This window comes from Ranitomeya imitator, chromosome 6 (assembly GCF_032444005.1).
Source record: "Ranitomeya imitator isolate aRanImi1 chromosome 6, aRanImi1.pri, whole genome shotgun sequence".
NCBI lineage: Eukaryota > Metazoa > Chordata > Amphibia > Anura > Dendrobatidae > Ranitomeya > Ranitomeya imitator.
In genome coordinates, this window is record NC_091287.1 from 385,443,759 (window position 1) to 385,469,936 (window position 26,178).

Here is a 26,178-nt window from a genome sequence, read left to right on the forward strand (position 1 = left end):
ACTGGTCATGCTAAGGGATGTTGCAGGCAGCAGATCACTCTCCACGGCATCTCCAGACTCTGTCACTTCTGTCACATGTGCTCAGTGTGAACCTGCTTTCATCTGTGAAGAGCACAGGGCGCCAGTGGTGAATTTGCCAGTCCTGGTGTTCTGTGGCAAATGCCAAGCATCCTGCACGGTGTTGGGCTGTGAGCACAACCCCCATCTTTGGACATCGGGCACTCAGACCATCCTCATGGAGTCAGTTTCTAACCATTTGTGCAGACACATGCACATTTGTTGCCTGCTGGAGGTCATTTTGCAGGGCTTTGGCAGTGCTCCTCCTGTTCCTCCTTGCACAAAGGCAGAGGTAGCGGTCCTGCTGCTGGGTTGATGCCCTCCTACGGCCCCCTCCACATCTCCTGGTGTACTGGCCTGTCTCCTGGTAGCACCTCCAGCCTCTAGACACTACGCTGACAGACACAGCAAACCTTATTGCTACAGCTCACATTGATGTGCCATCCTGGATGAGCTGCACTACCTGAGCCACTTGTGTGGGTTGTAGAGTCTGGTTCATTCTACCACGAGAGTGAAATCACAACGGACATTCAAAAGTGACCAAAACATCAGCCAGAAAGCATTGGTACTGAGATGTTGTCTGTGGTCCCCACCTACAGAACCACTCCTTTATTGAGGGTGTCTTGACAATTGCCAATAATTTCCATCTGTTGTCTATTCTATTTGCACAACAGCATGTGAAATTGATTGTCAAACAGTGTTGCTTCCTAAGTGGACAGTTTTATTTCACAGAAGTTTGATTTACTTGGAGTTATATTCTGTTGTTTAAGTGTTCCCTTTATTTTTTTGAGCAGTGTAAATCTGTAACCTCATGGGTTATTGGTTCAACAGGCAAAAAAATAAAGGAATAAAAATAGAAAAAATGTTAAGCTGCTACAGCAAAGCAAATCTCAATATTACTTTTGAAATAATTGCATTATATAAAATCGTATCAAATAATGTGTACAATCCTGGTGCTGGAAATGTAACAAAGTTCACTCTGGACCATGTATCAGAATATCCTATATAAGCTACTGATTTGTATTATTAAATGGCCAAAAGAAGACATTCTTAAATCTCCTAGACCAGGACTGAAGGCTACAAACAGCAAAATAGTAAAGTTAATATGGGAGTGATATGTTTGCAAATCTGAGAAAAAGGGACGGGTCCCTCGAACCGCATTGGGATTGGCACTTGTGAGTGTCTGTCAACACGGGCACGCTCCTCGCTCATTACGCTACTACACGGCACCGCCATCGGCCGAGACTGACTGCTGATCACCACAGCTATGAGCTTGCGGGGGATTCTTACCCACGGGAGGGCGCTCCCTCATTTTGGACTGCAGGCGCCATCTTTTTCTTCAGCGGCACGGACTGCACAATTGCAACAGGAACAACCACTCTGGGCACCTGTTAGTGTCACTTCTGACACATCAGCCACATCACATGGAAGTATTTAAATACTCATCTTTCAGTACCAGTTTCCATCTACTACCTAGCTCGACATCTTAATTGGGTTTTTTATGTTTGTAAATCTAATGTTAAGAATGTAGTATTCGAATGTTTTTTTTAAGGTGCCCAAAAACAGAAAATGTGAACTTTGTCCTAAATTATTATTATTATTATACATTTTTATAGCGCCATTTATTCCATGGCGCTTTACATGTGAATACGGGGCAAATATAGACAAATACATTAAACATGAGCAGATAACAAGGCACACGAGTACATAAGGAGGGAGGACCCTGCCCGCGAGGGCTCACAGTCTGGAGGGGGTGGGTGAGGATACACTAGGAGAGGGAAGAGCTGGCTGTGCGGCTGTTCAGTAGGTTGAGGATCACTGCAGGCTGTAGGCTTGTCGGAAGAGATGAGTCTTCAGGTTCTTTTTGAAGGTTTCTATGGTAGGCGCAAGTCTGATGTGTTGGGGTAGAGAGTTCCAGAGTATGGGGGAAGCACGGGAGAAGTCTTGGATGCGGTTATGGGAAGAAGAGATGAGAGGGGAGTAGAGAAGGAGGTCTTGGGAGGACCGGAGGTCGCGTGTAGGTAGGTACCGGGAGACCATGTCACAGATGTATGGAGGAGACAGGTTGTGGATGGCTTTGTATGTCAGTGTGAGGGTTCTGAACTGGAGTCTCTGGGCGATAGGAAGCCAGATCTAAATCTGATCTAGATCTAAATCTGGGTGAACAAAATAATTAGTACAAATGAGCAGAATATTTAGGCCCTTAGGTTCTGTATTCTGACTTTTGACAGATGTCAGTTTTATTTTAGCAAATTGTTGCGTATTAGTTTGTTTGCTTATTATGCTCATAGGTTGCATTTACACTGGCGGACAATCAGGAACAAGAGTGCCTGGGAATACTATTTCCTGATCATTTAACTTAAACGACACTTATTTGTCAAGTAAAGTGATATATATATATATATGGAAGCTTAAAATCCCCAGTAGCACATCATCCCATGTAAAAAGGATGTGCTGCCAAGAACAATGTTGCTCTATGGTCTATGCGCATACAATGAACGTATTAACGATAGTCCAGTGTCCATGAAAGTGTGGTCTGTCTAAACAAGTTATTAAAGCTTATATGTAGCTCTGTGACCAAGCTGTTCAGGTACAGCCTTAAGGTACCTTCACACATAACGATATCGTTAACGATATCGTTGCTTTTTGTGACGTAGCAACGATATCGTTAATGAAATCGTTCTGTGTGACAGCGACCAACGATCAGGCCCCTGCTGGGAGATCGTTGGTCGCTGAGGAAAGTCCAGAACTTTATTTAGTCGCTGGACTCCCTGCAGACATCGCTGGATCGGCGTGTGTGACACCGATCCAGCGATGTCTTCACTGGTAACCAGGGTAAACATCGGATTACTAAGCGCAGGGCCGCGCTTAGTAACCCGATGTTTACCCTGGTTACCAGCGTAAAAGTAAAAAAAACAAACACTACATACTTACCTACCGCTGTCTGTCCTCGGCGCTCTGCTTCTCTGCTCTGGCTGTGAGCGTCGGTCAGCCGGAAAGCAGAGCGGTGACGTCACCGCTCTGCTTTCCGGCCGCTGTGCTCACAGTCAGTGCAGGAGGAGTGCAGAGAAGCTGAGCGCCGGGGACAGACAGCGGTAGGTAAGTATGTAATGTTTGTTTTTTTTACTTTTACGCTGGTAACCAGGGTAAACATCGGGTTACTAAGCGCGGCCCTGCGCTTAGTAACGCGATGTTTACCCTGGTTACCCGGGTACCTCAGGATCGTTGGTCGCTGGAGAGCTGTCTGTGTGACAGCTCCCCAGCGACCAAACAGCGACGCTGCAGCGATCGACATCGTTGTCGGTATCGCTGCAGCGTCGCTGAGTGTGAAGGTACCTTTAGCTGTCCAATGTCAGAGATCCCTAAATTACCTGATGATGGGACAAGTAAGGATAATAGTGACATTTCTATGTAAATGTAGTGTAATAAGCCACACATAACATAAAAGTGCTCTATAAATGTAAAGGTGTCTGTTAAATGCATTTTACTCTGTCCAAAGTCTGGCAGTGAGAATTAGCTTCTATTTACATAGGATTGAAAAGGTTTCACGGAAAGAAGCTCAGCTCATCTTAGGGTATGTTCACATGCCGCAGACTTTGAGCCTTGTAAAAATCTGCTATAAAAAACCATGAACAAATCTGTAATAGAATATAATATTTTTTTTTTCTTCAGCAACTTAACCCTAAATCTGAACAGATTTCTCTACTGTCTGTGAATGGGATTTTCTACAAGTTATTGGTACAGAATGCCATCTGTGAATATGGTCTGATCAAAAGCAAGCTCCTTCTCCCCTGCAGAATGTCATCTGTTTTCCAACCAAGTTTCTCCTAAATGAAATCTGTGCACCCCACTGGTGTAGAATGTCCTGACAGCTGCTTCTTTCTCCTAACGTTTCCAAGTCATATCAGCAATTTAGTGGATAGAGAATATTATGCACTGGAAATGGCTTTAAGCTTACTGTAAATGTTTTGATCCAATCGTAGAATTTATTCTTAGTTTTTTGATTGGGAAGCTATTACCCAATACTGTGTGGCAGGTCCATGATATAATACTTATTGATATAATAAAACCCTTAGTTTTCTGCTGCAGTGCTGGAGTCCTCAAATTCATGAATTCTAGCTCCCCTCACCCACTCAGGGTTGATTGACACATTTTATACTGTGCAAGAGGGGAATTGCAGCTCATGAGTGACAGGTTAAACATCTAAGATGGCAGAAAGAGATGAACTGTATCAAGAACCTACTAATAACAAATAATTGAATCCAAAATTTCATTGATTACTCAAGAAATCTAACTTAGACCGGGGTGACACTTGCGAGTGCAATGCAAGAAACTCGCGGGAGTCTCTCGCCTCAATACCCGGCACTGCCGTCGGCACTTGCAACCGGAGCATGCGACTGCATATATTTCTATGCAGCTGAACGCTCCGGTCCTGAGTGCCGGCGGCAGTGACGGGTATTGAGGCAAGAGACTCCCGCGAGTTGCTTGCATTGACCTCGCAAGTGTCACCCCGGCCTTAAAGTGGATGGCCACTATTGTTATATTGATGGTCATCAATATTTGATTGTAAGGAGTGCAACACCCGACACCTCAGTTGATTAGCTATTACTGGCGGTGGACGGAAGTTCTCTTATGCTGCTGGAATACAGCAGCTCAGTCAAAACTGCTTTACCCAGCTGTGGCCACTATAGAAATGGTGGAGCTGCGTTGTTCTGGTAGTATCTGAGAACTTCGACTGCTGGTAACAGCTGATTGGGGGAGGGGTGCCGGGTGTTGATCCTAATGATAGGCCATGAATATAAAAGTGGTGTCCAACCCCTTTAAGATGAGGATGACTCATTTCGATTCAAAGGGAACCTGTCGTGTCAGATAATGCATTTTAACCTGCAGACATAGAATTAATCCACAGGTTAATAGCATTAGGAAGGTGCCCAGCTGCCATACAGAAAGTATAGTGTATCAGTACTTCCCAATGAGTAAGTGCAATGCCAGCTGTCAGCGTTGGAGAGTGCCTGTAGCAAAGTGCTACGAGCGGTGAATGTAGCCTCTGCGGCATGACTGTATGACTGAAAGTCGGCAGTTCACAGTAGAAATAAGGTTCCTTTTCTCCCGCTTGCTGCACTTTCAGTATGATTGATGGGCACTTTCCAAATGTTATTAACCTGAAGATTAACTCTATATCTGCAGGGTAATAGCATTGCTTGATGTGACAGCTGCCCTTTAATGGAGTTTTCCCATGAATTACAGCATTGGGGACAAATCATTAGGTATAGAGCTGGGGAAAAGGATTTGCAGTAACTTGGTCCAGGTGCACTTCATGGCCACTGGACCATATCACTATGAACCTCATCCTTCCTGACACATCCCTGGTGCTTCTACTGATTTGAAGGCTACAGCAATCTCATGCATGCATCGTGCGGGAAAGTAATTACTCCACATGGCCTTCTAATCATAAGGGAATGTGGCAGGTGGTGGTGGTAGGTTTGTAGGGTTCTGCTGCTGGTCCAGGGTAGAATCTTCTTCATCAACTCTAATGAGGCATATTAAAGTCCAACATGCCCAATAACTCTTTCAACAGACATCTGAGGTTGGCAAAAGTTGGGAGGACTCAATAAAAAAGGGTCGCTACTCGCCAGCTAATCTCTCAGACAATGGCAGGTGTAGTTAGCTTTAGTCAGCACATCAAGGGAGGCCACTAGTTTACAGCATTGTCGCTTGCTTATACGTCAAATGTGGAAACATCACCAAGTAAAAAAGGTATTTATTTCAGCCAAAACCATTTTTTGCATATACCATACTATCTCATCTCTCATGCCGCACTCTATGGACATGAAATATGATGTAATAATCAGGCTAAGGTCATTCTATTCTCATAACCCAAAATCGTATTCATTTAGGTCCTTCAAAAATTAGATCTTTCCCGTTTCCTCTCTGACATGGCAGTGCCTACCTGGAGTGGTGTCGTGAATAACTTGGTACTTTGTACAGAGAAATGCCTATACAGCAGCTAGCATAGAATGTCACGTCTACATACATAGGGCGGCGAATCTATTCTAAAGCTAAAAAAGGAGTTTTGTTCCATCAGCGGCATACCCTGCAAGATAACCTTTGAATAATGTCTCAAATACATACTCCTCAAAAACTGAAGTTTCATGCAAATCATTTTTCTAGGCCTTATTACTGACATGTATTAGTGCATTGATTTCTTAGATTACAGTTATATGTACCTAACCGTTTCCAGCCAATCCTACTTGCTCTTCCTTATCATTTACCCATTTGTATTTGATTTCAAGGTCCAAAAAAATAAAACTTCATCTGGAGCCAATGGATCAAAGCCTTACATTATTTTCTTTAGTTTAATTCTAAGAACATTTGATGAAATATAGTGTAATTCCCTTTGTATGTTTCACATTCCAGGAGGCCACAAGCTGAGCTAATAAACCCTCTATGGAACATGGATGCTGATCCCTAGCAGCACATATGGCAAGTTCCAGCCATGACTTCAGGACAGCTGGTATGTGTTAAGATTAGAAATTGGAGACAGTTTTGTGGTCACTCCTCAATAGTCATCTTTTTTTTTTTCTTTTTTAAACTAATGTCAAAAGCTTGCTAAATATGTTCTTCATCAAAACATCAATATGCCAATCCCCTGACTCACAATTACTTTTTTATTCAGAACCAAAAATATGTTTCTATATATACTGTATGTATATGTATGAGTACAAACTTACTGGCATGACACAAACAAATCTTTTAGTCATAGGAGAACAAACTCATGACTTCTATCCTGTAAACAGAAGTCAAAAGAGGGGGCTTTGTGTTCCTCAGACGGCCACTTAGGTTTCCTGTTTGAAACTATGGTAATTGTCTGCCTGGCTCATGTTGTGCCTGGACACATACTGTATGTACAAGATATATGTATGTGTATATATATATATATATATATATATATATATAAACACACAAACATATATTTATATGTTAAGGTAATTTACCTGAAATAGTTACGCAGACAAAAATTGCTCTACATTATTCTGATTAATATTATGCATCACTTATATAACGCCACATATTCCCCCGTGCCTTACAGAAATGATCATCACTGTCATCATTGGGGCTCACAATCTAAATTCCCTATCATGAAGTGTGGCTCTCCTCATCCACTCTGGGTTGATTGACAGATTTTATACTGCTCATGATTGACAGATTAACATGTAACATGGCATAAAGAGATGAACTGTATCAAGAACCTACTAATAAAAAACAACTGAATGCATTTCATTGACTTTCTTGTTATGCCAAAGAAATCAAACTTAAAGAGGTTGTCCAATAGTTTTGTATTGAGTGGGAGTGCAACACCGGGCAACCCCACTGATCAGCTATTACTGGCGGCGGCCGGACATTCTCTTATGCTGCTGGAAAACAGCAGCTCTGTCAAATCTGCTGGAATAGGAGGAGGATCTACAGTATCCAACTGTGGCCACCATGGAAATAGTGGAGCAGCAGTGGTCTGGTAGCATCAGAGAACTTCCTCCGCACTAACAGCGGATTGGGGGGTGGCCAGGTGTTGGTCCTAAGGATAGGCCATCAATATGTTTTTAAAATGTGGGAGGAAACTGGAGAAACTAAAGAAAACTCACGCAAACACAGGAGGAACATACAAACTCCTTGCAGATGTTGTCCTTGGAAGTACTTGGACCCAGGACCCCGAACTACAAACCAACTATGTTAGCCACCGAGCTGCCCTACATTGTCACATAATGCAAATAAATGGGATCAAATTGTGATCTCTTGGGCAACATGACAATGACAGGCAAGTCCAAAACAGTTCAACCGGTTATGACTTTTCTTTCGATTTGCTTGGTGTGGTTATGGCTTGCTAGAGGTCTCGGTACCCTAAAGTTTGCAATGCAACCCTATTCACTTGCATTATGCTGTGATGTAACTGCCACACAGAGCAATCTTTGGCCGCACAATTTCTGTTGTAGCCAAAGTCAATGTGTAGACTCAATATAAAAGTAGATCTATGCACTGAATCACATTGCATGCATGTGGCTCTAAATATTTGCATATGAATATGGTGAATGAAGGCACCTCTTCTGCTTCATTGACCCAGGATTGCTGAATTCTTTCTCTTACAATTATATACATCTTATATATTAAATTATCTAGCACGCTGAATTCCACAGCGCTTTATAGACATCAATATATCTGTCCCCATTGGGACTCCCAACCTGAATTCCCTATCAGCTATCAGGATGTCTTTGGAGTCCGGGAGGAAACCGGAGAACCCAAAGGAAACCCACACAAACACGGGGAGAACATACAAACTCCTTGCAGACATTGTCCTTGGTGGGATTTGAACCCAAGAACCCAGTATATATATATATATATATATATATATATATATAATATCAACATTCTGCGTCCAAACTGTTACAAAACGTTTCCAACTCTAAACATGACTTGTTCCCCAAACAAAACATTTGTAACAATACAAGCAGTTCCAAACTCCCTTCCTTGCTGAAGACCCACCCCGGCATAATAATGGTAGCATACGTCTCACCGTTGTATGCACACAGATATTAGAAGATGTCCAAAGAAACCTAAAAGTTCTATGTAAAATCCTTGTACCTAAACATCAGTGTGCTCTCCCCCATGTAAGGTACATGGTGGTGACAGCTCGCCTCAGGCTGCAGGGAACTTTTCTGTAGTGCAAGGATCAGTATATTCTATAAACTGCAGATCAATGTGAGATTTACCATCTGATTGCATTAGTTACTAGATAAAGAAAGCAGCGCTGGTTACCTGATGGTGAGAGGGGACCGGCTTCCTGGCATTGCCACTGGCGCTGTGCTCTCCTCCGCTCGCGGTGTCCTGGAGGTGGTATATGAATGGTATCCTGTCAGGACCACGCTGCCAGAGTCCTTTATCTCCATTATAGGGGCAGATGCATGTCCTCCCAGCACAGTAGTGACCGCTGCCTGTCACAGACACATGGCAGCCCTGGGTGCCCTCTGCCTGCCTTTGTCATGAGAGAGCCAGAGAATGGGGTGAGGGCAGGACAGGACACTGCCTAATGCTGGACCAAGACTTGCTGCTGTTCAAAAACACCGCCCCCACTGCTAGGAAGTGCTGTGTCTAGGAAACAGCCCTTTGTGTTCTCCACATACTGTGCTGTGGCCGCACCACTATTGTGCTGTCACCCACTGGTGATGAGAATGCACTACAACATGGGACAGGAGAAAACTTCCCCATCACTTCTCAACTCAGTTTCCTATTCATTAAAAACTACAATGGAATTATCTATAGATGTGGTGAGATTGCAGAGAACATCATTATGGGCATTCACCCACCATTTATAAATGTTTGTAGATTGTGAGCCCACGCGGGCAGGGTTCTCTCTCCTCCTGTACCAGTTGTCACTTGTATTGTTCAAGATTATTGTACCTGTTTTTATTATGTATACCCCTCCTCACATGTAAAGCGCCATGGAATAAATGGCACTATAATAATAATAATAATCATAATAATAATAATGTTATATTAGAACCACTGATGATATGGTTGGACTACAAAAAAAGGGCCTACAAACAATTATTAGCTATGTGATTATGTAAAATTATGTCTTCAAATGGTAAAAGGTCTGGTACCACTGATTTTACTGTTATCGTCTCTGAATAAAAGGCTGTTTTAGTTCTAGCTGGTATTTTAGTGGGCAGATCACATGCCAGATAAGTAATAGAATTTGATAAAAGAGTTAAAAGAATTTATCCACTGATTTTTTACTTGATTTACACAAGACGGGCATCTTTAGGCTACCAGCGTGCATCCCGTTATCCGAGAGAATCGCGTCGAATATGCTAATTACACTTTGATCAGAGTGTGATCTGATTTTCTTGGATGAAGAGAAGGTGGAGAAAAAAAAATGTCTCCATCTTTCCCGTTCTGTCAGTCCGGGAAAATATGATTGCACTCAGATGTCATCAGAGTGCAGCTCAATGGTTTTTACTGACTCGTTGATTCACCTAGCCGTGTGAGATCTGATAATCAGTCATGTGAATAGTCCCTTAGAATAACATTGGTCCTATACTTATACGATGAAACGCGGTCGTCTTCACGACCTTTGATAGTATGCAGTTAAGAATACCTGAATCAAAGTGGTGCCATATATGAAAAATGGGCAGAACAGATATTTGGAGTGTTTTTTAAAGGGTAAAGACCTTAAGCTGCTGAGTTTACAATAAATATAATTTTAATACAGGAGTCTAAATTTGAAGGCATTTGTCATAATCTTTCAGTAAAATATGTATTAACGAATGCCATGCCATTTTAACAAGGGAGCCTATAGGAGGCGGATGGCTGATTTACTGTATAGCTGATGTTGGCAGAAGATGGGCTGCCGGAAAATGAATGTTGAATGTAGTCTGGTCCAATATCTTCCCTTTTTAATTATTACCGGTATTTTATTTTTACTTAATAGTTTTACTTATTACAATGAATGGTAATATATCTACATGTAAAAACATATTGTATTTGTATAAATTGGATTGAAATAATTTAAATGACAAAAAAAAGCATTTTGGTTCACAAAAGTGTCTGCTACATTTAAAGATCTGGTAGCTGAGCTATTTTTCGCACCACTGCTATGCTTGGAAAAATAGAGCTTGTACTATTAGCAATTTCTTGCCCAGATCACAATATCCAAGTCTGGAAATGTGAGTTTGCAGAAGTGGCCAAAATTAATTGGAAAGCATGTGAGATGTAATTCTTCATTAGTTATATGTACCGGTACTTTCTTCTACATTTTATATATGTTTGCTTTATTATCTACTAGCTGAAGAGCCCGGCGTTGCCTGGGCATAGTAAATATCTGTGGTTAGTTATAGCACGTCACTTCTCTTATTTTCCCATCACCCCTCTCATTTTCCCAATCACATCTTTCATTTTCCCCCTCACATCTCTCATTTTCTCCCTCACATCTCTCATTTTCTCCCTCACCCCTCTCATTCCCCCCTAACACTTGTCATTTTGACCTCACATCTGTCATTTTCTGATCACTCCACTATTTTCCCTCACTCCTCTCATTTTGCACTCACACCTTTTCATTTTCACCTCACACCTCTCATTTTCACCTCAGTATATACATGTTTGTCATCTCTCGTATATATAGTATACACCTGTATGTCATCTCCTGTATATAGTATATACCTGTATGTCATCTCCCCTGTATATAGTATATACCTGCTGTGTGTCATCTCCCCTGTATATAGTATATACCTGTATGTTATCATCTCCTATATATAGTATATACCTGTATGTCATCTCCTTCTATATATAGTATATACCTGTATGTCATCTCCTCCTGTATATAGTATATACCTGTGTGTCATCTCCCCTGTATATAGTATATATCTGTGTGTAATCTCCTCCTGTATATAGTATATACCTGTATGTCATCTTCTCCTGTATATAGTATATACCTGTATGTCATCTTCTCCTGTATATAGTATATACCTGTATGTCATCTCCTCCTGTATATAGTACATACCTGTGTGTCATCTCTCCTGTATATAGTATATATCTGTGTGTCATCTCCCCTGTATATAGTATATACCAGTGTGTCATCTCCCCTGTATATAGTATATATGTGTGTGTCATCTCCTCCTGCATATAGTATATACCTGTGTGTCATATCTCCTGTATATAGTATATATCTGTGTGTCATCTCCCCTGTATATAGTATATATCTGTATGTCATCTCCTCCTGTATTAGACCGCGTTCACACGTTATTTGCTCAGTATTTTTACCTCAGTATTTGTAAGCTAAATTGGCAGCCTGATAAATCCCCAGCCAACAGGAAGCCCTCCCCCTGGCAGTATATATTAGCTCACACATACACATAATAGACAGGTCATGTGACTGACAGCTGCTGTATTTCCTATATGGTACATTTGTTGCTCTTGTAGTTTGTCTGCTTATTAATCAGATTTTTATTTTTGAAGGATAATACCAGACTTGTGTGTGTTTTAGGGCCAGTTTCGTGTGTCAAGTTGTGTGTGTTGAGTTGCGTGTGGCGACATGCATGTAGCGACTTTTGTGAGATGAGTTTTGTGTGGGGACATGCGTGTAGCAACTTTTTGTGTGTCGAGTTGCATGTGACAGGTTAGTGTAGCAAGTTGTGTGCAGCAAGTTTTGCGCATGCCAAGTTTTGCATGTGGCGAGTTTTATGTGTGGTGCCTTTTGAGTATGTGCAAGTTTTGTGTGAGGCAACTTTTGCATGTGTTGCAACTTTTGTGCATGTGGCAATTTTTCCGCGTGTGCAAGTTTTGCGTGTGGCGAGTTTTCCATGAGGTGAGTTTTGCACTTGTGGCGAGTTTTGCGTGAGCCTAGTTTTTGCATGTGGCGAGTTTTGCGCGTGGTGAGTTTTGAGTGGCGACTTTTGTGTTTCGACTTTTATGTGGCGAGGTTGGTGTATGTGTGGTGAAATGTGCGCTGAGGGTAATATGTGTTCAAGCACGTGGTAGTGTGTGGCGCATTTTGTGTGTGTGTTCATATCCCCGTGTGTGGTGAGTATCCCATGTCGGGGTCCCACCTTAGCAACTGTACGGTATATACTCTTTGGCGCCATCGCTCTCACTCTTTAAGTCCCCCTTGTTCACATCTGGCAGCTGTCAATTTGCCTCATACACTTTTCCTTTCACTTTTCCCCATTATGTAAATAGGGGCAAAATTGTTTGGTGAATTGGAAAGCGCGGGGTTAAAATTTCACCTCACAACATAGCCTATGACGCTCTCGGGGTCCAGACGTGTGACTGTGCAAAATTTTGTGGCTGTAGCTGCGACGCCTCCAACACTTTTCCTTTCACTTTTTCCCCATTTTGTAGATAGGGGCAAAATTGTTTGGTGAATTGGAAAGCACGGGGTTAAAATTTCACCTCACAACAAAGCCTATGACGCTCTCAGGGTCCAGACGTGTGACTGTGCAAAATTTTGTGGCTGTAGCTGCGACGGTGCAGATGCCAATCCCAGACATACACACATACACACACACACACACACACACACACACACACACACACACACACACACACACACACACACACACACACACACACACACACACACACACACACACACACACACATTCAGCTTTATATAGTAGATTTCGACAGAACTTTCCATGGTGCTTGTCAGCTTAGTGATTATTCCTTTTTGTTGCCTTTGGAGTTGTTAGTGCAATGAACAGACCAATAAAGCTGAATATTCATTTGCTTAGCCAGAGGGCACCATCATCTGACTTTGAGTTAGAAGAACAATGAACTATCAGGGGATTTAGTGCCCTTGTGACTTCTCTTATACACTGTGAAAAAAAAATCTTATGTGCATTTATTTCTCCTCTCTGGTTATCAGTTCTTCTCAGGCAACTGAAAAGAGCTCCAGCTGCAAAATGAATTCCACATTTTTTTATATATTTTTTCAGGACTGCTGCCATATACAGTATGTTCTCATACTGCATGTAAATCCCCTGCTTGTTGGCTCATGTGTCAAATCTAACACTATTTTGTCAATTCAGAGCGTCCTGACACTAATTGTATCTATCAATTCTAAAATATGAAAAATAAGTAGAAATCTTACCTCTATAATGGAAGAAGCAATACTTGTTGATCCCGTCAGCCATACAACAACAAAAAGGTTAACAGCCAAAAATGTAACACATTTTCATGTTTATCCAATTATTGTAAAAAATGATTCAAAATACATAATTGACAGATTATTTTAAGTCCTCTTGGGCCTAGCCCCCACTCCTCTGTACCAGTTTGTCACACATTTAATTATGTTTAGGCCATGTTCACACGATCCTTTTTTTCATGCGGAATTGCCGCGATTTTCCCGCTGCGGGTCCGCAGCTGTTTTCCATGCAGGGTACATTACATTGTACCCTATGGAAAACAGGAACTGCTGTGCCCACAATGCGGAAAATCAAAAAAAAAGCCGCGCTGAATAGCTGCGGGAAAAAAGAAGTACCATGTCACTTCTTTTTTCGGAGCCGCAGCGGTTCTGCACCCATTGACCTCCATTGTGAGGTCAAACCCGCAGTAAAACCCGCAGATGAAAAAAATATCTGCGGGTTTTACTGCGGTTTGTGGTGCAGAACCGCTGCAGCAGGAAGTGCGGGGAAGCGGGCGGAAGTGCGTGGGCGGAGTGTGGCTGCCCCCCCGTGCTCCGATCCCCCCCCCGTGCTCCAATCCCACCGCCCCGTGCTCCGATGCCCCCCCCAGTGCTCCGATGCCCCCTTGTGCCCTAATCTCCCCCCCTTATACTTACCCGGCGTCCCGGTGTCCGTCCGGCCGTCTTCTCCCTGGGCGCCGCCATCTTGCAAAATGGCGGGCGCATGCGCAGTGCGCCCGCCGCATCTGCCGGCCGGCAGATTCGTTCCAAAGTGCATTTTGATCACTGAGATATAATTTATCTCAGTGATCAAAATAAAAAAAAATAGTAAATGTCACCCCCCCCCTTTGTCACCCCCATAGGTAGGGACAATAAAAAAAATTAAGAATTTTTTTTTTTCCCACTAAGGTTAGAATAGGGTTAGGGGTAGGGTTAGGGGTAGGGTTAGGGTTAGGGTTAGGGGTAGGGTTAGGGTTAGGGGTAGGGTTAGGGGTAGGGTTAGGGTTAGGGGTAGGGTTAGGGTTAGGGGTAGGGTTAGGGGTAGGGAATAGGGTTAGGGGCAGGGTTAGGGTATTTTCAGCCATTTTAACCCTAAAAAACTTCCTAGAAAACACACAGACTCTGCATAGAAAACTGCATAAAATAAGGATCAAAAAAAGGATCAAAAAACGCATCAAAAAAGTACAAAAAAAGGACCAAAAAAAGGACCTGCGTTTTCTGCCAAGAGCTGCAGTTTTTTAAAAAACAGTCCTGAAAAAAAAAGGATGGAAATCAGGAACGTGTGAACATACCCTTAATGTATTTGTTTTTTTCCCCATATATTATAAATGATGATGATTGAATAATTGAATATGCCAACATTTAAATTCAGTAATTTGCTTGGATTTGTCCAGGAAATTCTATTTGCATTGAAATTATTTGTTGTAAATTGAATGTTCTTAATGAAGCTCTTGATTCTCTCTAGATCCCAGAGCATAATTAAAGCAGGTTGGAAAAAAAAATCATCATTTTAAAGCTCGCCTGATCCGTCACCACATACTCCCATCCAGTCATGCATTCAAATGGCGTCGAGCGCAAGATGTCCTCTTCATGATGACAAAGGCCTAATCGGCACCTGAAGTTCCAGCAGCAAAAGAGCTGATGAGGCCGTCGTGCATGCAGTAGATGGGAATGGGGAGTAACAGGATATGTGAGCGGTGAGGAGAGTATTTTTTTTACCAATTTTTCCAGCCCTCTACAAATCAGCAAAAGATTCTGATTCAGGAGAATTTTTTGCAAAAAAACCCAACACATTCAGTCATCTATAGTTATTAGTGACTAGATGGTGGCCCGATTCTAACGCATCGGGTATTCTAGAATATGCATGTCCACGTAGTATATTGCCTAACCACGTAGTATATTGCCCAGCCCACGTAGTATATTGCCCAGTCACGTAGAATATTGCCCAGCAACGTAGTATATTGCCCAGGGACGTAGTATATTGCCCAGCCACGTAGTATATTGGCCAGCCACGTAGAATATTGGCCAGCCACGTAGTATATTGCCCAGTCACGTATTATATTGCCCAGCAACGTAGTATATTGCCCAGGTACGTAGTATATTGCCCAGCCACATAGTATATTGCCCAGCCACATAGTATATTGCCCAGCCACGTAGTATATTGCCCAGCCACGTAGTATATTGCCCAGCCACGTAGTATATTGCCCAGCCACGTAGTATATTGCCCAGCCACATAGTATATTTCCCAGTTACGTAGTATATTGCCCAGCCACATAGTATATTTCCCAGTTACGTAGTATATTGCCTAGTGACGTAGCATATTGTGCAGCCACGTAGTATATTGCCCAGTGACATAGTATATTGCCCAGTGACATAGTATATTGCCCAGTGACATAGTATACAGCACAGAGCCATGTAGTATATTGCCCAGTTACGTAGTATATTGCACAACGACGTAGCATACAGCACAGAGCCACGTAGTATATTGCCCATTTACGTAGTATATTGCACAGCGATGTACTATACAGCACAGAGCTACGTAGTATATTGCACAGCGACGTAGTATACAGCACAGAGCCATGTAGTATATTCGCCAGTCATGTAGTATATTGTCCAGTGACGTAGTATATTGCCCAGCCAGGTTTGTCACAGTTTAAAAAATAAAAAATAAACATATACTCAGCTTTCCGAGGGCCTCTTGTAGTCCACGGCAGCTTCCGGTCCCAGGGTTGGTATGAGCGCAGGACCCGTGATGACGTTGCAGTCACATGACCATGACGTCATGGCAGGTCTTTCTAGTGCAGGCGCGCAGGGCCTGTGATGATGTCGCGGTCACATGACCGTGACGTCATGGCAGGTCCTTCTCACACAGACGCGTAGGGCCTGTGATGACGTCGCGGTCACATGACCATGATGTCATGGCAGGTCCTTCTCCCATATCATCTTTACCAACGGAAGATGGCGGCTGGCGCGAGCAACTACGGAGGGTGAGTATAGCAGGATTTTTTTTTTTTAATTATTTTTAACATTACATTTTTTACTATTGATGCCACATAGGCAGCATCAATAGTAAAAAGTTGGGGACACACAGGGTTAATAGTGGCGGTAACGGAGTGCGTTACCCATGGCATAATGCGGTCCGTTACTGCAGGCATTAACCCTGTGTTAGCGGTGACCGGAGGGGAGTATGTGGGCAACAGGCACTGACTGCGGGGAGTAAGGAGCGGCCATTTTCTTCCGGACTGTGCCCGTCGCTGATTGGTCACGGCAGCCATGACAGGCAGCTGGCGAGACCAATCAGCGAATTAATAACCGTGACAGACAGGCAGAAGGACAGACGGAAGTGACCCTTAGACAATATTATAGTAGATGAGCGAGTGTACTCGTTACTCGGGTTTCTCTGAGCATGCTCGGGTGGTCTCCGAGTATTTGTAACTGCTCGGAGATTTAGTTTTCATTGCCTCAGCTGCATGATTTGCGACTGCTAGCCAGCCTGAATACATGTGGATGTTGCCTGTTTGTTAGGGAATTCCCACATGTATTCAGCCACAAATCATCCAGCTGCGTTGATGAAAACTAAATCTCCGAGCACGCCAAAATACTCGGAGGACACCCGAGCGTGCTCGGGAAAACCCGAGTAACGAGTATACTCGCTCATCACGAATAGTTATAACGTAGACTTATGTTCAGTTTTTTGTTATACTTATATGTATGATTTGTACTGAATCTCTGTTTGCCCCATTTTCAAATGAGCAGCACCAGATATGATATGATTGACTTTTGCAATTGGTAAACAGATGGCAACTGTTCTTTACTGCTGTTTTCTCATACACTATCTGTACAGTAGATTCAGGGTTTTTTTGTCTTATCTACCTATTTTTGTTGCTAATCTGAGAGGAGTAACATTGTCTCACTAAACAGAATTGAAATTGAAATGGCTGCAACTCTGCATTCCCTGCCTTGGCTTTTATTCAGTCTTTGAAAGGCTAGGCTATACTATGTGATGCTCCATATGATATGGCTGTGTTTTACTGCATGATGTGCTATAATATGGGATGGCTGTGCTATACAATGTAATGTTCTATACTATGTGATGAATGTGTTATAGTATATGATGTGATAGCTGCAAGGCAGTATTAGAAAGCCTGGCGGGTCATGCCTGAGGTCATGATGTGAGCCTTCTCTAGCTGAAGTAATCTTCTGCACTGTGTAAAATAATGGCTGGAATTTTTGACAAATCATGCAAAATGAATCACAAATTGTTCAAATTTGCCAGGTCCGGAGAATTTAAAAAATAATTGATATGAATTTTTATTGTATCAAATCAACTTGCTTTTCTCTATACAACACCTAACCACACTTTAAAATAAATTAAAAAAATATTTTATCTTGAAAGAACAGAGCAAATGACAATGTTACCAAAGTCTTTCCTTGATAAATAAAACCTATGGTCCCCATCATTCCATAAAAAAGTCCTTCTGAAAACCTTAGTCCTCCATTCGGATTCTTCCTTGGTACAATATTTACAATTAATGGAAACATACCCTGAGAACTGTGCTAGGCGCTTTTAGGATATTGGGTTGGAAAAAGATGAAAATGACCAAGTGAAGTGCACTCAGACATTAATTTAGCCAAACTGCCCAACTGTTCTTTTTTTTTGCCGAATTATCCCATCAAATGAACTCCAAAGAGGCAGAGCAGATAGAAATACACCCAAACACGAGTGTTTCAGAGAAATTTGTTTCATTGCATTCAGAAGTAGATTCAGGGCAGAGTTTTAAAGAGCATCTGTAAGAATGATCATTCCCCCAAGCCATATGGTCATGCATGTCATAAAAAGTTGAATAAAATTATACCTTGATATCTGTGATCTGATATCTTATTCCAGAAAAAGCCATGCTTTTCTTTCATATGTAAATGAGCATTTAAGATCTATGGGTGGGACATAGAGCTCCCTGATAATCTGCTTCCATAGCTTATTTTAAATTAAGGGGGCACCACCAGTGTGAGACATGGAACTCACTAGAGCAGACTGTCAGTCATTACATGACTCACAAGTGTCATGCCCCTTTCATTTTTTACTCAGCTCTGGAGGCAGATTCTCAGTTAGATCTATTCTGCCCCATAGATCTTAACAACTAATTTCCATATTAAGAAAAAAGTGGATTTCTCAGGAATAAAACATTGGATTGCAGATATCAAAGGTATCATTTTATTTAACCTGCATGCCCATACAGACGGCTTAGGAGGGTTGATCCCACTGACAGATTGCTTTTAAGCTGAATTTACACTAAGAGATTATAGTGAATGAACATTCTTGATAATGCTCGTTTCATTATAATTTTTCAGTACAAGAACAATAGAACAAAAGTCAAGAAATCTAAAAAGAAAAAGTGATAAATATTAAAACTTCACATTTCATAAAAAAATCATTAAAACATATTGGAGAAAAATTAGAATAGAGGAAAGAGCAAATTAGAGAAAATATGATGCGTTTCGAACCAACACGGTTCTTACTCATAGTCTTTTTTGCTTTTTCAAACTTTTAAAGAGCTGTGGAATTAATGGCACCATATAAGTGTGCAATATAAATCAATAAAAAAATAAATGTGAGTGGAACGCCCGCCGTGGGGTACTCTGTACCGGGTCCGGTACTTAAGGGGATGTGTCACGGCGGTGACCCGGTCCATGGCCCTGTTAAAGGGATATTGATTAAAGTTTATGTTCGTGACGCCACCTGTGGTATTCGGTCAGTAGGGACAGACGCTGCTTAAAGGGGTCTGCTGGGGGGATGTTATGGCAGCTAGATGGTATAACTTCCTACAGGTAAAGTATGTCCACAGGGATCCCGGTGAGTAAGTGAAGATGGTGATAAGTGCAGTGAAGAACGAGGACACAGCTTTTCAGTCTCTTTACCTGGTTTACTGAAGCTTCAGGCAACCGCAGTCCAGAGCACCAGATCACAGGACAGGCAGGGTCTGTCCGGCTTGGAAGCGAATCCAGAGTCCCCTTCACCAGGTGGAGATGAAAGCCTTCCTCAAAGCGCGGTGGTGTTGTAGTTCCTTACTGCCTATGGCTTCTGATAAGGTCCTCAAAGTTCCTCTCTGTCCCCCATAAAGGTTAGGACACAACCCATATGACAGATGAAGCAGGCCTTTTTATAGGGTCTCTATCACGACCCGGGCCCTATAAGTATCACTGTGTCTCCTGCGTGTAAAGGTCGACCGGTAACTTGAAGTTCAGCTGTCCTGCCGGTTTCAGCTATGCCACGGTCTTCCGGCTACCGGAATCTGCGCCAGCCAGGGAGGTAGCTAATTCATTGCTCTGCTCCGCTGGTATCACTCTCCTGTGCCTTTTTTCTCCTGCACACTTTCCACAAATTGTTCGTTCTTTCTAAGTTCTCTTTTCTCCAGGAGCTGTAGTACCTCAGACTACATGGCCCCTTCAGACCTTCTGACACTCTATGTCTGTCTGCTCTCTTCTCTGTCCTCTGACAGTCTGCACTGTCTGTTGTCTAGGGTTGAACTGTCTGCCTTCCCTCCAAAACCAGAATATATTTATAGGGGAGTTCACCCTAAACCAGGTTTAGAGCTCCCCCGTCTGGCCTGGAGTGTGAACGTGTTGTATGTATGTGATTACCTGGTGAAATACATCCTTCATCGCTTCTAAGCGTGACATCACTCTCCCTTTGAGGAGAGCAATGCTACTGTGATGACCAGGACCCTGGGGCGTCACATGAGCATACTGAGATCTTTGATTTAAATGTTCTTAATATTTGCCATGGCACATCTCATCCACCATCATTTAATACCCGTGTGCATAGTTTATATTTTCAATCTTATTTGCAAATTAATATTATTTTAATCTAGTGGATGTGTGCAGTATGGGATAAAGGGAGTAACTGGAATGTTCTCGTGCACATCATGTAATCCCATGTGCCAAGGCCATTCCTCACAGTGCACTACTTTTTCTGGTGTCCAGTGTATAGGAAAGTGTACAGTTTTAAATAAGGTATATTCATGCATAAAAGCCATTATGATGATTATCGATATGATGAGGACCCATTGATACAACCAGCAAAGCTCTCGGTGAAACCAGTTCTGAAATAACAATAGGAAACAAAAGAACTGATTTCCATTGTTCTATTTGGAGCTGTTTAGCAGTAAACTCAGTAAGATGTCCTAGCATGAACCCAGCTTCAGCTTTAATATATAGATAAAGCTACTATAGAGATTCCACAGCACTGCTTACTAAAACTGTATTATATCAAGTAAAATAAATGTGACATATCAAATGTGGACTTAATGTGGAGTTAATGCTTATTATCTAATAACTAGAGTTGAGCGACCTTGACCTTTTTAGAGTCGAGCCGGGTTTTGCGAAACCCGACTATGTCCAAAGTCGGGTCGAGTGAAATCGGCCGATTATGACGTAAAGTCGGGATCGACCGAAACACGAAACCCAATGCAAGTCAATGGGGCAGCATAGTCGGCAGTGAGTGGGGGCCAGGAAAACACCTAGAGTGGCCATTTTAATGTCAAAACCATCCATTCTTCTTAATGAAGCTTGTCAAGCGTAATTTACCTTATAATAATTGGAAGGCATTTGAAATTGGGGGTCATTTGGCTAAAGTTGTGGGGGGTAGGGCTGGTTCAAGTAATTAGTGGGCCCAGGAAATCTGGACCACGTCACGGCAGTGGAGCAGGGAGAGGTAAGTATTTCAACTTTGCAAGTGCTGTGAACCTGAGCAAGCAGGGGGGGCCCACTCGTTGGCATTGGCACTGGCACAGGGCCCCTCAAAGTACAGCGGTGTGTTTGCACGGCGGGGGCGCCTCCCACCGGCAGCAACACTTTTGCGTACTATGAGAGGCCCTGTGCCAGTGACGTCGCCAACTAGTATTCCTCCCCCCACCTGATGAAGGAACCTGCACTTTCATCTGCACCTTCCTCTTTGTCCCCGTGTAAGGTGGTATGGTATGCGGGAAGAGCAACCTGACTTTCAGCAGGGTCACAATGTTGTTGTGTAGCGTGCACGGGGAATGTTGCGTTATGGGTCAATGTACCAGCAGACTCATCTATCACTGGCTGGGCAATGGGCACGATGAAGTGGAAACACAGATATAGGCCCAAAGAAGAAAGTGGGCTAAATGCAGTTCAAAATTGGTAACACAGGAATAACCAGGGGGCATTGCAGTGGAGGACAACTGGAATGAGAGGCTGACACAGAGAGTAGGGCCAAATCAGTAAGTAGTCGAAATGCAGTTCAAAATTGGCAACCGTAGTAAACAGGCGGCACAGCTTTGTTCAGTGGAGGAGAACAGCAAGGAGTGGCAGACACCGATAGTAGGCCCCAAACCAACTAGTACGCCAAATGCAGTTGTTCCATTTAACCACAATTTAATGAGAGCCTGAAGATAGAAGCTCAGGAAAGGCAACCTGGGGAACACCTTGGAGTGTAACACACCATCTCTCTCCACCCCATACCCATTTTGTATGGCCTAATGCAGTGTACTTTTCTACAACTACTAAACGAGAGTCGGAAGACCGAAGCAATGGCAAGGAAACCTGGGGAACACCTTAGAGTGTAACACACCCTCTCTCTACACCCCATACCCAATTTGAAGGCCTAATGCAGTGTAGTTTCCAAGAACTACTAAACGAGAGCCGGAAGATCGAAGCTCAGGAAAGGCAACCTGGGGAACACCTTGGAGTGTAACACACCCTCTCGCTACACCCCATACCCAATTTGAAGGCCTAATGCAGCGTAGTTTCCAACAACTACTAAACGAGAGCCGGAAGATCGAAGCTCAGGAAAGGCAACCTGGGGAACACCTTGGAGTGGAACACACCATCTCTCTACACCCCATACCCAATTTGAAGGCCTAATGCAGAGTAGTTTCCAAGAACTACTAAACGAGAGCCGGAAGATCGAAGCTCAGGAAAGGCAACCTGGGGAACACCTTGGAGTGTAACACAACGTCTCTCTACACGACGGAAGGGCTGATTCTTAGGAAGGAAGGCTGTTGGAAATAAGCATTGCGCGTCCGAGGGTGATTATATTCTTATTAGGTATATACTCACCCTCGGACGCGCCCTGCTTCTTTATTTGGAATGAATGTTTATTTGCAATGTGGTGTTGACTTTCTCTATTATTTTGGTAATTAATGATTTTATTATTTTCATTATTTTGCATCTTCTCGGCAATAATATAAAGAAGACGCGACAGGACAACACTCGGTGGATGCCATATGTGTGTTTTCAATTTAAAAAAACTTTCAGTTAACTACTTGCAGGAGAAAGTAATTGTAGCTGGTGGCCATTTTTAGTACTGTACCAGATTAGAGTTGTGTGTTTGTTTTTAATGTTAAAATGTCTGCATTTGATATCTCACCAGTATTTTCTTTTTTATAAGCAAAATACTTATTTTTATATTTTCTGATGTTGGTTCCAGGGGTACACGGCCAGCAGTGCCCTGGTCAGTGTAGTAGTAGTTGAAAGAATGGACCGCAGACAGGCATCGAAGGCCTAAAATAATAACACATGGCTGTAGGCAATTTTAAATTGGTTCCAGGGGTACACGGACAGCAGTGGTGTGGTCAGTGGAGGCCTAGTGGAAGGAGTGACCGCAGACAGGCATCGAAGGCCTAAAATAATAACACATGGCTGTAGGCAATTTTAAATTGGTTCCAGGGGTACACGGACAGCAGTGGTGTGGTCAGTGGAGGCCTAGTGGAAGGAGTGACCGCAGACAGGCATCGAAGGCCTAAAATAATAACACATGGCTGTAGGCAATTTTAAATTGGTTCCAGGGGTACACGGGCAGCAGTGACCTGGTCAGTGTAGTAGTAGTTGAAAGAATGGACCGCAGACAGGCATCGAAGGCCTAAAATAAAAAAATTGGGCTGGCTGTAGGCAATTTTAAATTGGTTCCAGGGGTACACGGGCAGCAGTGACCTGGTCAGTGTAGTAGTAGTTGAAAGAATGGACCGCAGACAGGCATCGAAGGCCTAAAATAAAAAAATTGGGCTGGCTGTAGGCAATTTTAAATTGGTTCCAGGGGTACACGGGCAGCAGTGGTGTGGTCAGTGGAGGCCTAGTGGAAGGAGTGACCGCAGACAGGCATCGAAGGCCTAACATAACAAACTTGGGCTGGCTGTAGGCACTTTTAAATTGGTTCCAGGGGTACACGGGCAGCAGTGGTCTGGTCAGTGGAAGTCTAGTGGAAGGAGTGACCGCAGACAGGCATCGAAGGCCTAAAATAATAACACATGGCTGTAGGCAATTTTAAATTGGTTCCAGGGGTACACGGACAGCAGTGGTGTGGTCAGTGGAGGCCTAGTGGAAGGAGTGACCGCAGACAGGCATCGAAGGCCTAAAATAATAACACATGGCTGTAGGCAATTTTAAATTGGTTCCAGGGGTACACGGGCAGCAGTGACCTGGTCAGTGTAGTAGTAGTTGAAAGAATGGACCGCAGACAGGCATCGAAGGCCTAAAATAAAAAAATTGGGCTGGCTGTAGGCAATTTTAAATTGGTTCCAGGGGTACACGGGCAGCAGTGACCTGGTCAGTGTAGTAGTAGTTGAAAGAATGGACCGCAGACAGGCATCGAAGGCCTAAAATAAAAAAATTGGGCTGGCTGTAGGCAATTTTAAATTGGTTCCAGGGGTACACGGGCAGCAGTGACCTGGTCAGTGTAGTAGTAGTTGAAAGAATGGACCGCAGACAGGCATCGAAGGCCTAAAATAAAAAAATTGGGCTGGCTGTAGGCAATTTTAAATTGGTTCCAGGGGTACACGGGCAGCAGTGACCTGGTCAGTGTAGTAGTAGTTGAAAGAATGGACCGCAGACAGGCATCGAAGGCCTAAAATAAAAAAATTGGGCTGGCTGTAGGCAATTTTAAATTGGTTCCAGGGGTACACGGGCAGCAGTGGTGTGGTCAGTGGAGGCCTAGTGGAAGGAGTGACCGCAGACAGGCATCGAAGGCCTAAAATAATAACACATGGCTGTAGGCACTTTTAAATTGGTTCCAGGGGTACACGGGCAGCAGTGGTCTGGTCAGTGGAAGTCTAGTGGAAGGAGTGACCGCAGACAGGCTTCGAAGGCCTAACATAACAAAATTGGGCTGGCTGTAGGCACTTTAAATTGGTTCCAGGGGTACATGGGCAGCAGTGTATGGTCAGTGGAAGTCTAGTGGAAGGAGTGACGGCAGACAGTCTTCGAAGGCCTAACATAACAAAATTGGGCTGACTGTAGGCACTTTTAAATTGGTTCCAGGGTAACACGGCCAGCAGTGGCCTGGTCAGTGTAGTAGTTGTAGAAAGAAGGGACCGCAGACAGGCTTCGAAGGCCTAACATAACAAAAATGTCAAAACAATGGTATTGTCAGTGCCAGGCATTGAAGGATGTCAGCGGCTAGACTACACATTGGTGAAGCTGTGAGAGATAATTTTGCTAGTGGTAGAGCACTGTTTGAGCTGGGGGGGGGAACTGTCTTGTGGCCGGCGGTACAGGCACAGGGCCCCTCATATTACAACGGTGTGTCTGACGTTGGGTGCGCACCACCACCGCCAGAGACACTTTATTGTACTATGAGGGACCCAGTGGCAGTGCCGTCGACCAAAAGCGGCCACACCCACCTCTTCAGACAAACAGCACTCTCAAGGGTCCAAGCGCAAAGTGGCGATAGCACGGCCCCGTGTGGGGAGTTTGGCCATTTCGTGAGGTGGAAACATGTCGTATGCTGGACAATCAGGTGAAGAAAATTACGAGATTGGAAAAGTCATTCAGAATAGTCCACAGGCAAGACCTTTTCATAGGAAAGCTAGGTGTCAGCCGGGCAGGGTGGGGCAAAAGATTTTGAAATCCAGTTGTGGTTCATTTTAATGAAGGTTAGATCATCTACATTTTGGGTAGCCAGACGAGTCCTTTTTTCTGTTAGTATTGAACCTGCAGCACTGAATACTCTTTCTGATAGGACACTAGCTGCCGGGCAAGCAAGCTCCTGCAATGCATATTCTGCCAATTCTGGCCAGGTGTCTAATTTGGATGCCCAGTAATCAAATGGGAATGACGGTTGAGGGAGAACGTCGATAAGGGATGAAAAATAGTTTGTAACCATACTGGACAAATGTTGTCTCCTGTCACTTTGAATTGATGCTGCAGTACCTGTCCTGTCTGCGGTCATAGAAAAATCACTCCACAACCTGGTCAGAAAACCCCTCTGTCCAACGCCACTTCTGATTTCTGCCCCTCTAACACCTCTGGTCTGCTGGCCCCTGGAGCTCGTGTGAGAACGATCACGGGCGCTGTGTGCAGGGAATGCCAGAAGCAAACGGTCAACAAGAGTTGATTGTTTTGTTGCTAATATTAGTTCCAAGTTCTCATGTGGCATAATATTTTGCAATTTGCCTTTATAGCGAGGATCAAGGAGGCAGGCCAACCAGTAA

At 43.4% G+C, this 26,178-nt stretch overlaps 1 protein-coding gene across 1 annotated transcript in view; it reads right to left on the reverse strand.

Annotated features, from left to right (window-relative positions):
* Window positions 1-9,163, reverse strand: part of ARHGAP28 (Rho GTPase activating protein 28) — a 303,500-nt gene extending 294,337 nt beyond the window's left edge. Inside the window, exon 1 of the mRNA XM_069731078.1 lies at window positions 8,866-9,163. Within this exon, the coding sequence (XP_069587179.1) occupies window positions 8,866-8,996 (131 nt within the window). The 5' untranslated portion in view covers window positions 8,997-9,163. The remainder of the gene's footprint in view (window positions 1-8,865) is intronic.
* Window positions 9,164-26,178: the final 17,015 nt, after the last annotated feature.